Source organism: Cinclus cinclus, chromosome 8 (assembly GCF_963662255.1).
Source record: "Cinclus cinclus chromosome 8, bCinCin1.1, whole genome shotgun sequence".
Taxonomy (NCBI): Eukaryota; Metazoa; Chordata; class Aves; order Passeriformes; family Cinclidae; genus Cinclus; species Cinclus cinclus.
Genome location: NC_085053.1, coordinates 28,879,866 through 28,896,805, shown reverse-complemented (window position 1 = coordinate 28,896,805; position 16,940 = coordinate 28,879,866). Strand labels below are relative to the sequence as shown.

Sequence of the window (16,940 nt, the reverse complement as noted above, 5' to 3'; positions counted from 1 at the left end):
AAAGTTTTGGCGTTTCAGTCCTGTTAAAGAGCTGCAGGAGTTTTAGAGCCACACCAGAGCTGCTGCCAGTGACTGATGCCACAAACCAGGTTTGTGTCACAAAGCAATTCAACACCACAGCTTCTGTGCTGCCAGGCACGAGCTTCCACTTCACCTGCACTACTTCCTTGTGCTTTTTATGCTGGGAAAGGAGAAAGCTTCGTGCTGCTTCTGCTATTACAGTATTTTAGCATTAATTCAAAATTTGGTCCTTTATTAGGCATTTTAGGTTTACAAATGGTAACAAAAGTATGACGCTTCCAAAGAAAACAAATCAAATCCCATTCCCAATGCTCTTCAAAATATTTCTCCTTTAAAACAGTCTTTGATTGTTTTGTGTTTAAATAAGTAAAAGGTTTTTCCTGGCTTTCCTGGAGTTGTGTCCATCACACACAGGCTCCTCGGCAGTGCTGGCACCTCTCACTGAGCACTCAGTCCTGCAGCTCCAGCTTCATTAACTGATTTTCTTCTGCCCTCTATTCCTGGAGTCCCAGAGTATGACAACATTAAAATACAGCAGGAACAGCAGGAAGTGCAGGCAGGACACCACGGCCACGACCACGGGGAACAAGTCGGGCAGGCGCTGGGGAGGAGGCAGCGCAGCTCCGAGCACGGACAGGACTCCCATCAGGGACAGGGAGAGCAGGAACTGCAAGACAAGGAGCGAGGGAACACCTCAGACAGCCCAGCTGCCACCCCGCTGCCGGCCGCTCCGTGCCCTCCCCAGGGCACAAACGGTGACAGCCCCCGCTCCACCGCCGCTGCGGAGCTGGGAAAAGCCGCCAGAGGTAAAGGGAGGACATTTCCTTACCAGGCTCCTGAGGATCCTGGGAAGGGACTTAAACCAGGACACGTAACCCTTGAGGGAAAGGGAAAAAGCCTTGAGCTGTAGGTCCTCTGCAGAGGTCTTCTCCAGGATGGAGAAGGAGGCCAGGCACACGGCCAGGAAGGCGGGCGCGGTCACGGCATAGGGCAGCAGCAGCCCGTCCTTGAGCAGCAGCGGCAGCAGGCTGGGGTGGGGCAGGGCCAGCGGCGTGCCAGGGGTCCACAGCATGCAGGGACAAGAGGGGAAAACAGCAAAGAGTTTATCCTCATTAGAACTTGGGCAGAACGGCGTTCTCATGGGATCACAGATGGGTTTGGGTTGGAAGAGATCTCAGCTCATCCTTTTTCAACCCCGACCCCTTCCACTGTCCCAGGCTGCTCCAGCCTGGCCTTGGGCAGTGCCAGGGATCCAGGGTCAGCCGCAGCTGCTGTGAGCACCCTGTGCCAGGGCCTGCCTGTCCTCACAGGGAACAATTCCTGCCCCATAACCCATCCAACCCTGCCCTCGGGCACTGGGAAGCCATTCCTTGTGTCCTGTCCCTCCAGCCCTTTATCCCAAGTCCCTCTCCAGCTCTGTTAGCAGTTTCCAACTCACCTGAAAGTTGACACGAGTAGAAACCACGTGGCCATAAAGGGGATTTCATTTATGATTAAGCAGACCGGGCTAGAATGAGAAGGAGAAAAAGGGATATCAACTATTGCATGTAAGATATCCCCATGGAACAGCACTGCTGGTGACTGTCCCCACAGCCAGGACACACCAGCCTGGCTGCACTTGCACACCTTCATTTACAAGGGATTTAGAAAAGCAAATGAGCAGAGTTGTTAAAATCCGATATACTTGTACGTGAAAGCAGCATGCAATAAGAAGATGAGGAAAAGCTCAAATTTTATCTACAGAAAAAAAATCATTTACTTACACTGCCACGAGAAGAATAGATTTTTCATGGACTTGAAAGGAGAAGAGGAAAAACGACAAGGCACAGCTGACCTTAGGGGAGAGAGCAGAGACGTGTCAGCCTGAGAGTGCAAAGCCAAGCTCTGCTTTGGTGGCTGCAGGTACAGGCTCTGCGTGGGGGCAGCAGCTAAACGAGCTGGGTTTTTTAATTAACTGCTGCATTTCCTCCACTGCAGCTCCTGTGACCACCCTCATGTACCAAAACCACCTTGTTTGGAAGTTTATCAGAATAATCAGAGTCCTGCAGGTAAAGCCTCACTCTTGCTCAGCTTCCCTGACTAGAGCAAGGAATCACAATATTCCCCACACACAAGCACTGGCAAATCCCACTCCTGGTAAGAGTTATCCCCATTTTTGGCATAAAATTTTGCTCTTCATCATGACCAGCCAACAGAAAAAGTAAACAAATTGTCTTTTTATTCCCCTGCCAAATAAAAACATGTAAAACCAACCAGGAAAAATGTTAGTTTTAGGTAATGTTTTGATAAAATTAAAAAGAGAAATTATCTTGTAACTCTGAAACTCAGGACCCAGCTCCACCTAATTTAGATTTCAAGGAGAAGTCAGTTTTTACATGGGAGCCATGGCTCTGTGCTTCAATTCAATGATGCGACTAAGAGAAGGCAAACATTTTGGAAAATAGGATCATTTTATTTTCAAACCACTCGTGAGCTCACAATGTCCATTTGGGGAATTTTTAAGGGAATTTTGCAGCCAGTGAAGGAAGAAAAACTGGCACTTTGGAAGCCAAACAAAAAGAAGAAATCCCAATTCTATATGAGGTTTAAATGTGTGTGGTATCTTCCAAAGACTCTTCAGAGGAAGATAATAAAAATCCAGAGTTAAATAAAGAAAACTGAGCTTAAGGAACAAGTCTTGGTTTAAAGGACAGATCAGAGCCCTGGATTTGAGGAAGTAAAACACTTTTTAACCCATTCCTTCATTTGATATGATCTCTGTGTCCTGCACAAGTGCTACTGGCACTGCTGGTTGCCCTCCAGTGCTTGTGGTGGATAGAAAACAAGGAGAAGTGGAAAGCAAACACTCACCAAGGCAAATTTAAACCCTCGCAGGGAAGGCTGGACAGTGAGCTTGATACAGGCTGGGAGCAGGCTCAGGAATGTCACAGCAAAACTAAAGGATTGGGGAAGAAAAATAGTTTTAATAGATGAGTGACTACAGCCATTAACACTTCACTCTGCAGAGCCAGACCTGAATTCTTCACTGAGTCAAGGAGAACTGGGAGCTCTGACGTCTAAAGAGCATTTCAAAAGATGTTTGAATTCTTTGAATTTACAAATTTTAACTCGGTTTTAACCAGGGATCTTAAATTGCTATATAAACAAGCAGGGAATTTTTCAGTCATAAATACTCCCAGTATTTCTCCCTCATGACTTGGCAGAAAAATGCAGTATAGGAAAGAACAGAATTTGAGAAAATTTACTCCTCTTGCAAAAAATATTGCAGATTAAAAAAAAAAACCTACCTAAGGTCCTTCAATTATGTCTTACCTGAGTTTCAGCTGAGTTTGAGGGGATATTACATTCTTTATCTTTATAAGGACACTTAGACTGCACCAAATATTGGCTACTTTATCCTGGAAGGAAATAAAAAGGTAATCAGTGATAATTATATATAATTAGACTCATGTCTGTGGAAATAATGGGGCTTGGGAGGGGGGGGTTGTTGGGTTTCTACCATGAGAGTGCAAGTACCACTTGCAGGTGTACATCACATTCTCTGATGTACTGGGGATGACTCTGCTCTTCAAAAATGGAAAGTTTCAAGGGACCCAATTAAATAATGCTCTAGAATAAGTGAGAAATAGTTCTTCAGCACAAGAAATGACAACTTAACCATGAGAGCAGACATTTTGTGGAGTTAAGGCTGTGAAAGTGTCCCTGAGTAAACCCTGGCCAATGTGAATCCTTTCTCACTGTACCTGCCCGTGCTCGCTGCTCGCTAGCACTGACAGAGTTAACCCCCAATAAATCAAGAAGCCTAAAGACATTAGCACTTGTGCTAGGATCACTTTCAAAATTAAATTTGTAACTGCAGCTCTCCTGCTGGTGAAACTCATCCCCAGACAGCTGCTGGAGGCACAGCTGTGTAGACACAACTCCCAGCAGCAACTGAGCCCCCTCCGTCCCCGCTGCCAGCGCCGGAATCTGCCGGGGATTCCGGGGAACACAGCCCTGGCAGCACCAGCAACCTCCTCCTCACAGCCAGGCTGATTTTCCAGCCACCAGCAAGTGTTCCCAGGCTGCAAATGGGAGCTGGCACACCCTGGGCTGCAAATGGGAGCTGCACAGAACCTGTCACACCCCAGGCCAAGTTACTGAGCGCTGCTTACGTGGACAAATTCTCATTTTATCTCCATCAGCATCCAGCAAGTCACTGCCCCGAGCAGCTCAGAAAATATTTGGGCTAATATTAGACCAAAATCCTCCAGCTCTTTCAGATTCATTGGTTATTGTCATTTAAAGATCTTATTTTTAAAGCTGGTACTGAATAAAAGGTGTGGTGAGCAAAATGATTCCTTTATAGATTCCAAATAATTCTCAAGGAAAAGGGTTATTGGTTTTTTTGGGGGATGTCTTTTGGAGAGGTTGTTTGGTGTTTGTTGGGGTTTTTAAAATAAGCTAGCAAAGAATACTCAAAGAACACCTCCACTGCCTTTGGTACATCAGCACTAACTTTGGAGGTGGAGGGAAGTGCCAGTTGTGATAATATTTACATCTACAAAAGATTAAAATGATGACTAAGATCAATCAAACTACGTCAGGATTTGCTTTAATCCCTGTGACAACCTGGAAACTCAAAACTTCATTCTCTGGGTTAAGCCTGAAATTGAGACTCTGCTGTAAAAAGTGTACTGTGACTCATCCCCCAGTTGAAACAGCAGCAACTCCCTGGCACCTGGGATATGAGAACCCTTCCTTTTATCCCGAATTCCTGTGACATTGCCATCCAGTAAATGAGGAACTGAGTGACTGGATCAAGGCTCAGCACCTTCAGCATCGGCATGCCCACAGCCTGAGCAAAACCAAAAGCAGCCTAAAACTTTTGGAAAATATTGTGGAAACTGCACAAGGTGAGTCAAAAAGGAAGTTCCATGCTGTACCTAAAACACCATTTAAAAATTATTTTTAAAAAATAACTGATCCCATTGAAAAGAGAGGAGCAGAACCCAAGAGACTGAAGCTGTTGACTTTCAAGGTTACATCTTCTGACACTGTCAATTACTATGGAATCTATTTCAATGGAAAAATGTATGGATTGAAGTATGGGCTTGATGATGGGATAAGTGTTGTCTCCTGGTATAATATCCTGGAAGATGCCAGCTGAGCTGGGGTTAAACACTGGATTAAATAACTGGCAAGAAAGGACTGCTGAAGAAGCCATCTCGAGTTACTCGCCCTGCGCTGTGTCTCCCCCATGAAATCCTAAAGGTCAGGCTGAAGGTTTCTCCAGGGATCTAAGAATACAGGACAGGGCAGTGGGTGGGAGAAGAAAACATGCATGCCTCAAACAAGCCTCTGTCAATGGGAAAGAGTCTTCTGAGTACTTGCATGATTTGTTCCACGTCTGTGCCGAACGGGAGCCAGCAGGCAGCGAAGGACACCAGCACTGTCCCTGCCAGTTTAGCCAAGAGCACCAGCCTGCAACAGGACAGCACATCAGCACAGCACAGCAGCAGTGCTGGGCAGAAACCTGCAGCAATGCCCATCCTGCAGGACTGCGGCACATCACAAAGGCACCTCCCACAGAAATGAATCCAGGAATGCCCAGGTGCAGGTAAGGACAATCCCACTCCCCATGCCAGGCTGATTCCTGAGGGAGAGAAAACACTTGAAGCTCACTTACCCCTTTCCTTTCAGTCCCTTCTTGAAGCACTTTCCAAGTAAATAGCAAAAAAAGGGCAGGGAATGGTAGAGCTCCATTTGCTTGTAATTTAAGGCCAAGCAAAATGCCACAGAGCCCAGGAGGTCCCAGTCATGGGACAAACAAAGGACAGCCCACAAGGCCAAGCCAAGGCTCACTGAGTTGTATATGGTTTTTTATGTCAAGGACAAGACACACATCTCACTTCTGGAAGGCAGCAATTAATGCCCTGCGGGAAAGCAGAAATAGCTTATAAAATGAGTTTTGCCAAGTTAGTTTTAAGAACACGTTGCCAGTTGTGACTATGCTGCCCCCAGAGATAAAATAATTCATTTCCATTGAAAGTGTCATTTTTCTATTTCCAAAGTTCGATTCAGAGCTTGCCCAGGCAAATCAGAGAGCAAACTGTGTGTTAATTACACATGCACCATGTACTCAGCCAACCCAGCTTTTGGTGGCAGTGACAGCTCTTTGCAACAAGCAACATTTTCTCCTCGATATTTCTGTGAGTAATGATAAAGCTCTCACAAGCTTCCCCTTCCAGCTCCCACAAGAAACGTGCAGAATATTCAAATATGTCAGTGTTTAAATTATGTATAATCTAGTTCAAGGACTTCTGAGGAGTTTGTGATTCTGTTACACACACAAGGCACCCTTATCCATGACCAGTTTTCTGAGCTGCTAATCCTGCTCAAACAATCAGAAGTAGCTGCCAAAACCAATGTTACTGCCTTGTGACTTTGAAAACATCTTCCCAGGCTCAGGAGATTTTGAAGAGAATAAAACTACACTTACTATTAAACTGCAACAAAGTATCAGCTTTGCTTTTTACTTGTTTTTTGAAAAACTTCGATAAACCAGTAAACACAGAACCCCAGAGTGGTTTGAATTGGAAGGGACCTTAGAGCCCACCCAGGCCCAGGGACACCTTCCACTGTCCCAGGATGCTCCAAGCCTGGCCTTGGGCACTTCCAGGGATCCGGGGGCTGCCACAGCTGCTCTGGGCACCCTGTGCCAGGGCCTGCCCACCCTCCCAGGGAGGAATTTCTCCCTAAAATCCAATCAAAACCCACCCTCTGGCAGTGGGAAGCCGTTCCCTCCTGTCCTATCACTCCATCCCTTGTAAACAGTCCCTTTGTATTTCCTGTATTGTCAGAAATGTCACAATATTTTGTTTTCCCTGTGTCAACCTAAGCAGCTGTGACAACACATCCAGCTTGCCCACGGAGCTCTCAGCCCACTCACACTTCCCACTCCACATCACCAGGTGTATTTGACACCGCATTGATTTCACATCAGCAGACTCACACTGAGAGCCCTGATCTTGCAGAGGTGCAGCAGCTCAGGGAAACCAATCTCTGACCTGCTGGAGCTGCTCAGAGGGTGGTGTTGGTCACGTCAGAGTGGCAGGGCTGGCACAGAAACCTGCAGGAAATCCCTGCCTCCACAGCAGCTGCTGCACCTCCAGCACGGGCTGAACTGACAGAACTTGAGCCTGTTCCTGTACAAAACCAGTATAAAAGCAGGACTGTTATTAACAAAACCCCCCTGTGAGGGTGTCCACCACCCCTAAGGAGCAGCCAGGCCTGAAGTCACCTCCCTGAGCTGTGCAGCCAAGGCAGAAGGGGAGGCTTTACAGAGCTGAGCATTTCACACAGCTCCACCTGCCACTGCTCTGCCATCCCAGGAAGATCTAAGGGGATTTCCTCTGCACACACAAATCACAGGAGCACAACCCATCACTCTCCTCCCTGTCACAACCCCACTGATGCTGCCTGCAGTGAAGTGACTGACAGGGAGATGAGGTGGAGCATGGGAAGAATGATATTCACGTTGGGATTGATTTGTGCCAATATCAATAATTTTTATCTCCAATATGTTTCAGGATTGCAGCTTCCTTTGACATATCTGCTTGGGGTGGGCAGAACACCCCCGATGACTTTGCACACAAAAGTCACCCCGTGCTCAGCTAACAAGTGCTAAGGAGCAGTCCATAAACAGGAATTCATTTCCATGCAGAACAAGGATACTGGAAGTGCCCATGGTCAATAAGAATGAGGCCTGGGTAAAGCAGGATGCAGAGAGCACTGGAAACCTGGCAAGAAGGATCAGAATAGAGAGGGGGGAATATAATTAGTCCAAAATTAGACATTAGACAGAGTAACTTCTCCAGTACAAAAATGTGCTCCTCCATGGTGCATCCTATATGTAGGAATCTTATTCTCTACAAGTCATCATCTGTCAGGAATATTTTGAGGAATAAAAAAGGATCAAGATTTGCCATAAATGACAAAATATTGAATATTGCCTGCCCTTTATTATAGCTCAAAGTTCACCTACACCTATCTTAAACCACTCCAAAAATCAGGAGACTTTTTATCCCAAAATCTACTGTAAGGAATGTTCAAGACAAAGCAGTTCCCAAATCCCCCCTGCCTCACCACAACTTTTTTTTTTTTTACTACTCAAGTAATAAATCCATGGAAAATCTTGTTATTAAAAGCATTAAAAGAATTGCTGTAAGATAAAACAAGGTTTTTAAAATACTTTAAAGTTAAAAGCCTGTAATATGAGATACAGTGGTTGTAATCAGTTTTACATGGAAGCCATCAGGGTGTTCTAGGTGTTAATTAACCCAGGGTTACATTTCTACCCTGTTCTAACAGTGTTTCCTTTGTTTAATTTGCACACACCAGGTACTTGCCTTTTTTTTAGCAGATGTTTCTTTCAAGGAAAAACAATATAAAATAACTGCAGGGATATAAACCAGCAAATCAGCAACAAACACTGAAAAATAAAGATTAACTTTCCATTAGAATCCTTCCACAAAGAGGAAGCAAGGAAAAAGCACAGGCAAATAAACATCAAAACATCAGAAACAAACTGAGCAGTTCCACTTCAAAGGACAAAAAGAACCAGGTCTACAGAATTTGATCTTGTTAATGTTTCTAAGGCTCATTTCTGATGTCCCAAAGCTGCTGCTTCCATGTGTTCAGCTGTCCTGGCTCCTGGCACAGCCTCAGTCACTCTCTAGTTCCTCACATGCCACAAGCAGGGCAGGCATTTGGAATTTTGGGGCATGGGAATGCCCCAGAGAAACCAGCCCTGCCCGGACCCAGGTTGTGGGACAGCACAGAGAGGCTGGGGCACAATGGAGAAACTCCAGCCAATCCCAATCCCTGTGGGAATTACCAGTGATGGGGATAAAGAGACTGAAAGCAGGGATTTGGCTTTGACCACCTGCCTATAGCAAGGATCTGTGAAAGAGGAAAAAAAAAAAAACAGAGCCAGCAGGTTCCCCTGGCCAGAGTATGTCCAGCAGGAGAATTCTTCTTGAGTCCTCTTTAAAACTCAAGGAAAACCCCAGATTATTTGTACAAACCACTCTCAGCAAACATGCAGTGGCTCTAAGAGGGAAAGGAGAAGTATAAATATTTCAGTTTTCCAGGGCTGAATTGTTTTGCCAGCTTAAGTCACAACTATACAAATGTACCCAAGGTGTTAGCAAAACAAATACACTGATGCCTAAAATAAAGCTGCCATTGACCACCCTGAATTATTTTAATGCACTCTTCTAACGGCCCCGGTTAAAAAGTGTTTATCAGCTCTCCAGATCCATCAGTGTTGTGTCAAGTGAGTTGATTTCAAAATTAATAAAGACCATTTCAAGGGTAATTAAATACTAGTGATTTTTATTTTTTTTTCAATTCAATCAATTACCAGAGAGCAGACTGAGAGGTTTGTGAAGTACAGAAAAGCTATTGATGAACAACAAATTCTGCTGTTGCAATCAGAGAGCATTTTGTATTAGAAAAAGCATTTCAAATGAAAGAAAAGAGTAACAAGAAACAAGAGCTCATTGCCCACATTGTTTGCTGTCCTACTGCTACAGCTACTAAATAATGGTACAAAGCTTCTTCTGCATTTGTTTGCAGTTCAAAATAATCAAGTGGTGAAAGACAGATTTAGAATACAAGTAGTAAAATTAATTTTTGCTTTTCTGCTCACAGTAATAATATCAAATATCTCTGCCTTTGAGATCAGCTCCTAATGAAGATCTCTGATACCTCCAGAGGTTTAAGTGAGTAAATGCCAAGCTACATGTAAAATAATCTTGCAGTAAGAATCAAGTTATGCTAAAAATAAAAAGACTGTTTATCAGAATGGAAGGGAAAACAGGAATATTTTCAAAAATAAAAAGTGGGTCTATGCTACGAAGACTAGTTGTGCTTTAGAGTTTTTAATTAATAAGTTGGGTTGAAAATTTGTTTCTATATTTCCTATTTATTAGCTTCCCAAATGGTGGCAGAAGAGGAAATAATGCAGGAATTTGGCTCAGAAGTGAGCCTGCAAAGCCACCCCATTAAAAGCAAAGACAGAGAAGCTGCATATTAAACATGCTGAATTAGTAAGCAAGACAAATGTGCAGGATGATCCCAAGGAAATATAATCTTCCTACCTGTTGTACGCATAAATAACTTATGGGGCTGACTCTCATAGCCCCGAGATGTGTGCAGAGCAACCCAATCAGGATTTATTAACTTTGCACTGTAAAACAAAGTACAGACACATCAAAATGCAGACAGTTCTCATTTCCCTTTACACTCCTTGCAGCAATAAAGATGACACACATGGGAGCAGATTCCAAGAATTAAGATGAATGAGAAGAAATATTTCAGAGAGCAATAGTGATCAATGAAAGCTTTTCCTCACCACTAGATCAGTTTACACTATAGACTATTTCACAATTAAAAAAAATAACCTTTGGAAACAGTAAAAATGGAATACAATATTTATTAGGACAAGATAACCACCTCCAGTCTGCTTCCAGGGACTTTAAAAAAAACAATTGTAAATACCTTTCATGCTTAAGTATTAAATATAAACCATTTACAGTTCACACAGATGCCCCACATAGCTGTGCCTGTGCACTTTAACCTACATTCTTATTCCATAAGTCTCATTCCACCACTAGCAAAGCCCTTGTGGAAAAAGTATTCCAATAACAGAATTCTATTTACATGATCTCCACTCATCAAATGTCACTTGGGCTCTGCACACACGAGAGCTTTCCCAGGCAATGCCCCCTGTTCCTACAGCACTTTTCCCTGGGCATCCCACATCCAGCAGTGGCTTGCAGGGAAAGCTGAATATCCACAAAGAAAACTGTAACACAGGATTTAAAACACTGAACTTACATGTAAGCACACAAAAAACTGTGATAGGCAGTGAGAGGTGGGTAATCGAGGCCCCAGTACAGCAGGTTGTTGTCACTGGTATTGAAGTACCTAAAAAAAACCCAACAAAATTCAGTTTAAAGATGACATTTCCAGCTTGGTTTTGACCCAAGGAAAAGGCTGAATATTAAATGTATCCCAAATCCAAAACAGCAGATGGCAACATCTACACCTGCTTAATTTTAATTCACATGAAGTAAGTCTCAAGCAACAAAATAACAACAAAGGTGATGCAGAGTTCACACGTTTGTGGTTGAACTTCTGGTTCTACCTCCAAACCCAGGTGGACCCCGTGAAAGGAAAGAAAAGGCTTTTCCCATTTGGGATTATGTTGTGGCAGGATTTCTATGGCAGCAGTCAAAACTTCCCAAGGAGATCAGAGGGGTTTGTGCAAGGAAAAGTTCCACAAGGAGGAGCAGCCCCTTCCCACCTCCCAGTGCCACTGCCTGGCTGCTCCCACTGCCACGGGCCAGGCTCTTGGCTTTTCCACTTCCTCTCTTCAAATGCAGCCAATTTTTGACATTTATTATAGTAAATGAGATTTCTTGAATTCTTTATGAGCTGCCTGAAGTGTCTTCTGAGCTGATGATAAATCATATTTCTTTGAGTTGCATCTCTGTCTCTTATCCTACAACTGAAGATTGCTCCTGCCAAGGCAGTGCAGATTCTTCATGCAGAATGTCACAGTTTGCAACTTTCAGGGAACTTGCCAGTTTTGGAGGTTTATTTTCATTTTACCTTCCATAAAGTTTTCAATAAAAAAAAAGAAAAAACACCCTTATATATCCAGTAATATTTAGTAAGGAAGCTTCCAGAGTTGTAACTAGCAGTAGAATAAGAAAGGATGTTCCTAAAGCAGCCTTTAGTAAATAATGTGAAGACTTTAAAGAATAATATAAACCAGAAATATTTAAATTCTAGCATGCAATCCCTAGCACATCAGGCCAAGATGTGCTGCTCCAAACACCCACTTTGCTGTATTAGAGATTCAATTCCCAAAGCAAACCCAACCCAAAAATATCCTTAAATTATGAATATAAAATTACATCAATTATAAAACCAGAGAGCAAATACAAGGCCAAGGTGCCCACCTGGCAGCCCCTCAGCTAAACCCAGCCTGCAGCAGTGTCTGATCTGCCTCCTGGGAATGCCTGGCAATATTGGCTGCTATAACTCCTCATTTTAAGGAGATACAGTTCAGTGTAGCAGAGTGGATCAAAGTTGTCAACTCCATTATTATGTAACACCTCTTATGCCAACTGCACAGTCAGGGTTTGGATATCCCAGAAAGAAAAAAAAAGGGCTAAAATGATAATAGAGGAACAACAGGATGATCTGAGGTCACTCTGAGCCATCTGCAGAGTTCACATGTATTTACAGAACACAAGTGAATTAATTTTCTATTTTGTCAGATTAGTCTGCTCCCCAGCAGACAGCCAGGGAAAAGTTACACCACACACACACACAAAACACCTCTGTCCTTGTTGGAAGATGAGCTGGAATTCTAATATATTCCAATTGGAGTTGCACCACACATATAGACTAAATTTTTACTCTAAAGAATATTAGAAATAATGCAAAAACAAATAAAAATATTTAGAATAATTCTCCTCCTGTTTTACATGATCTGTACAAATGAAGCTCGCTACTGTTACATCTAGAATTCAGAATTCCCACATGTAAAAATCTCATGGATCACGGGAGCAAACAATGAACCCAGAGGTGTAAAATCCAAGCAGGATTTGCTCCCATTCTCCCTTTGTTAGCACCACCTACCACTGCCTGATGGGTAAGTTGTAGGTGATTTCTTGCCAGTGCCTCTGAGCCTCGTAGTCTCCATACATGGGTGGTTTTCCTGCCCCTAAAAAGAGAGGACACAGAATCCAGGACATGATTTGGTTTATATTTGCTTTCCCCCAGTTATATATTGCATATTAATGATTAACTTTATTCTCCATTCCTCTATATTGAGAGCAAATAGAGACCTCATCATGCAGTCTAACAGAGAGAAAAAAAAAAGTTACATGTTCTTTTGGCTTTCTGGAGATTTCTGCAATGAGCATTTATCAAGATATTCTGCTGTGAAGAACTGCTTCCTCATCTGACAAAAAAAAAAAAAATCATTTCCAAGTGCAGATGAAAAATGTGGTCCTTTCCCTGAACTAGGAAAATGCACATAATGGACATGTTATAGTGATTCTGTGGGAACTGCTGCACTCCCTTGGTATGTGATAATTGTCAATATTCTCACTTGTGTTTCAGCCATGTCATGGTACCTTACTATTAATAGCATTATAATATTATTATTTGTCATTTTAATGGGTAAAAAAGCTTTAGCAGTGCAAATACTTCAGATGTTAAATACCCCCCTTGATGGAGCCTAACTGTGATAATGGCAGCATGCAAAGCACCTTCCCAGAGTTTATTTACTTCTATTAACCTGATCACTGAGAACAGAAACTGGACTGATTGTGTACCCAGTGAAATATTGACATGAGCCAGACAGAGATTTAAGAGGTCCTTTAAAATATAGGAAAGCCATCTCTGGTTTTACCCATGATCTATGTGGGAATCCCACGAGCTCTGCAATGTGCAAATTATTCCCAGAAAGTGGAAAGGACCTCTTATCTCTGCTAATTCCTTCCTGGGTGGTGGAGACAGCAGATTATCTCCACTCACACACTCAGTTTCCCAGATAAGTGAGGTCACTGGAGCACTGGAGTTACATCAGTGTCAATTCTGTAGCTGTAAGCCCAGTGGAACAAAGAATCTGCCACTGGATTATTGAAATGCAAACAAGTTAGTATCCAAATTTTAGAGTGTGTGTCTATCAATCTCTCAATCTCTAGGGGAAAAAAAAAAAGATTAAAAAAATGAACTGGCTTCAGAATGATCAAAATACCTTAATGCAAAGGTTTGGTTATGAAAAGCCAGCTACTGATCAGTCTTTGAGAATGCACATTTAGCTTCTCCATCTACAGAAAGCACCAAGTACACAGACTTAAAAAATTAACAAAACTGGAATATTTTATTTTAAAAGGCTCACAAATACCTCAAAAGTAGTGATCTTATTCAGTTTAATTGTTAACCTGGGAACAGACTTTTTAAGGGTTTGAAGCTGACTCTCAAACACCTAGATTTAGCAGGAATCTGGCAATACATTTTAAAAATTATGCATTAACCTATGAAACCAAATTTTTCCTCAATAATTCTTCACGACCAGGTCATCACTAATGGTAACTTTTCAAAACCAGGTATTAGTTTCCACTTTTTCATTTAATTCCAGAAGCAGATCCAAAAGCAAGCTGATGGCAAGGAGCAGGGTGGGAATGAGACAGAGATCCAAGGGTGCACAGTAAATGAGGGTGGAATTAAAAGTTTATCACATCTGCAGGAAGTCAAAGAGGAAAAAAAATAATCCAAGTGGATTTATGTGTTTGATAGCTCTAACACTGGGGTTTGTCTCTTTACAGCCAGCTAATGCTCAAAGTTAAGCTTTAATAATTTGCTGGACTATTATAAAAGCAGTTATCAAAATCAGCACTGTGGAGGAAGTAAGATTTTAAAATTGTTATTTTAGCTCAGGCTTTATTTTAGACACTCTTCCGCAATCTTGACTGGTTTGAAATTAAATCAACTTACAGAAATCTAGTTAGCAACAGAACTCTAAATAAATCCTCTTACACTGCAAGAGAAATTCAGAGTATGCCTAAAGGCAGGGTGCCTAGAGCTGGTTAAAAACCTCAGATCTCTCAGAAATGGTATTTACTCAGACCACAACAATTGGAAATGCTGTTCAGCTTCAAGCAAATTCTTCAAGTAAATGAAACCCAGAATTGCCAGTTTAAAATCACCTGAATGCTCCTGAGCAGCTCCAGCTACTCAGGGGATGAGGCTCCCCCCTGCCACAAAAAAACAGAGTAGAATTCAGCTTGGGATTCTTTGGGCTGATGAGGATTGGAAGTATTGGTTCACTTTTTTCCTTTGGTTTTTTTTTTTTTTTTTTTAAATTTGCAGAGAGCAAGCCTTGTGAAGGCTTATTCCAAGAGTGGCAATGGAACTGGGAGGCTTGGAAAGGAACTTGCTAATTCTTTGCAAGCCTTCTGATATGAGGAGGAAAAAAACTCGTCCATTACCAGAATGTAGCTCTGGCTGCTGCTGTAAACAAGCTTAAGGAGTTACAGCTACAAGGCAGAGTCACTGTTCACTTCATGTCACCTCTGCACTGTCTTCATCAGCACCAGGATCAGCTAAATATAAGCTAAATAAAAATATAAATAATAAGGTTACATCTGCTACAGAATTTAAAAGACAATATGAGGCAAATGCACAAGTGGACTGCATTATTCTGCAAATAAAGGCACAGGGGAAAACAGCCAAACATTGATCCTAAAACATTAATGATCATCAGCACCACCCAAAAAAAAAAAAAAAAAAAAACTCTGGTGGTTCTTTCCAGTGTTTTGCTCCAAACTGTGATGTTAATCATGGCACACTTCAAAAAATAAGAAAAAGGAATTCTCGGGGAAATCAAGAGGAACTAAAATATAACAGTTGAAATAACACATCACCACCTATGTATGACTTTAAATAAACAGCAATAGAATAAATGATCCCTCAGAAGCCCCATAACCCTGTCCCTGAGGCTGCTGCCTTACCTGAGTAGGAGCCCAGGGACACAGCCCAGCGCACGGTGAGTGCCAGCAGCACCGTGATTGTCATCAGGCTCCACTTCTCCATGCCTGGCCTTTGGGACACTCCAGGGACCTGGGAACACAGCAGGGACATTGCTACAGCACCAGCCAGCATTCTGTCCTCAGCCAGTGCTGCTGAACAACCCCTGCATTAACAACTCACTACATTATTAACAAGCACAGGGGTTAAAGAGTGGGTAAATGCCCCATTATTAAGTTAATGCCACGTCTTTCCCCAGTTAAGAGCACCATGGCCAGATTATGCCAAGTGCACATCTGGTATAGGCACCACTGTTAGTTTAAACAAAATAAAATTCATTTAGAATTTCATTAGTGTCAGGAGACATTATTATCGATCCTTCTACACTCACAGAGCAACAGGGCTGATGTCCCACCAAGCTTATTTCACCACTAAGGACCCAGTAAAAGTAAGAAATACTGCCAGGCCTGTCAAATTGAATCCAACTCAGAAATCAAGAAACAGGAAAGTTATTATGTTGCCCTATGGGGGGAAAGAAAAAAGAAAAAAAAAAATCAAACCACTAGCTACAGAAAATGCAAACTTCGACCCAAAAAATCAAAAAAATTTTAGTCTGAACCAGGAAAAAAAGTGAGGAAGAAACTACTCCAGTCTTGAAGGACACAACCACCACAGACTTTCCTTGTAGAAAAGCCATAATTTGATTTAAGGGAGTTTAATACACTTGTCAATGGCCAAAACCAAAAATCCCATACAGCAGAAGCACTGAGCTGCTGTTTTAGTAACAGATAAGCAACATCTAAGGCATGTTCAGGTTATTCTTCTCCAATTCCACCCATATTTATTTACTATTCACAGAAAGGTGTGACCCAACACCACCACCAAGGGGAAAAAAGAAATTAATTAATAATATAAATCTGTGGCAGTAGATCTCCATCTATAGGTAGAAAGGTGAACACTTATATTTGCATGTTTTCACCTGTGCCTAAGCCACAGGGGAGGCACTTTTATCTAAATAAAAGATACAGCTGTCCTTCTTTTCTGTGTAGTTTACTTTTGCCATTCCCTATGTTTGGAATAACAATTGTTTTCTGGGATATCGAGTTTTTTTTCTCTGCTCCCAAAAGTGGCTCTTAAAATACTCTTTCCTACTTATTTTTTGCCTTTAATAATTGCCACATCGTACCTAAAATAAAAAGCTATGCTTGTATTAGATTCTAAAGCACTGAACACTTAATTCTTGGTATGCCTTGGGCAACAATGTTAGACAAGGAATAGTTTTTAGGGGACGATAAAGCCAGTTTGGCCGATCCCAAACTTTT

At 42.4% G+C, this 16,940-nt stretch overlaps 1 protein-coding gene across 1 annotated transcript; it reads right to left on the bottom strand.

The window, feature by feature from the left end:
• Positions 1-236: 236 nt before the first annotated feature.
• On the bottom strand, positions 237-16,447 carry ALG6 (ALG6 alpha-1,3-glucosyltransferase). The gene is made up of 14 exons (XM_062497290.1): positions 15,603-16,447; positions 12,721-12,805; positions 10,906-10,995; positions 10,167-10,255; positions 8,412-8,494; positions 7,738-7,802; positions 5,690-5,875; positions 5,349-5,484; positions 3,334-3,419; positions 2,872-2,956; positions 1,785-1,855; positions 1,460-1,528; positions 851-1,049; positions 237-688 (listed from the first exon to the last, which is right to left on the bottom strand). The coding sequence occupies exons 1-14, from the start codon at positions 15,751-15,753 to the stop codon at positions 494-496; spliced, it is 1,590 nt and encodes a 529-aa protein (XP_062353274.1). The 5' UTR covers positions 15,754-16,447; the 3' UTR covers positions 237-493.
• Between the last annotated feature and the right edge of the window lie 493 nt (positions 16,448-16,940).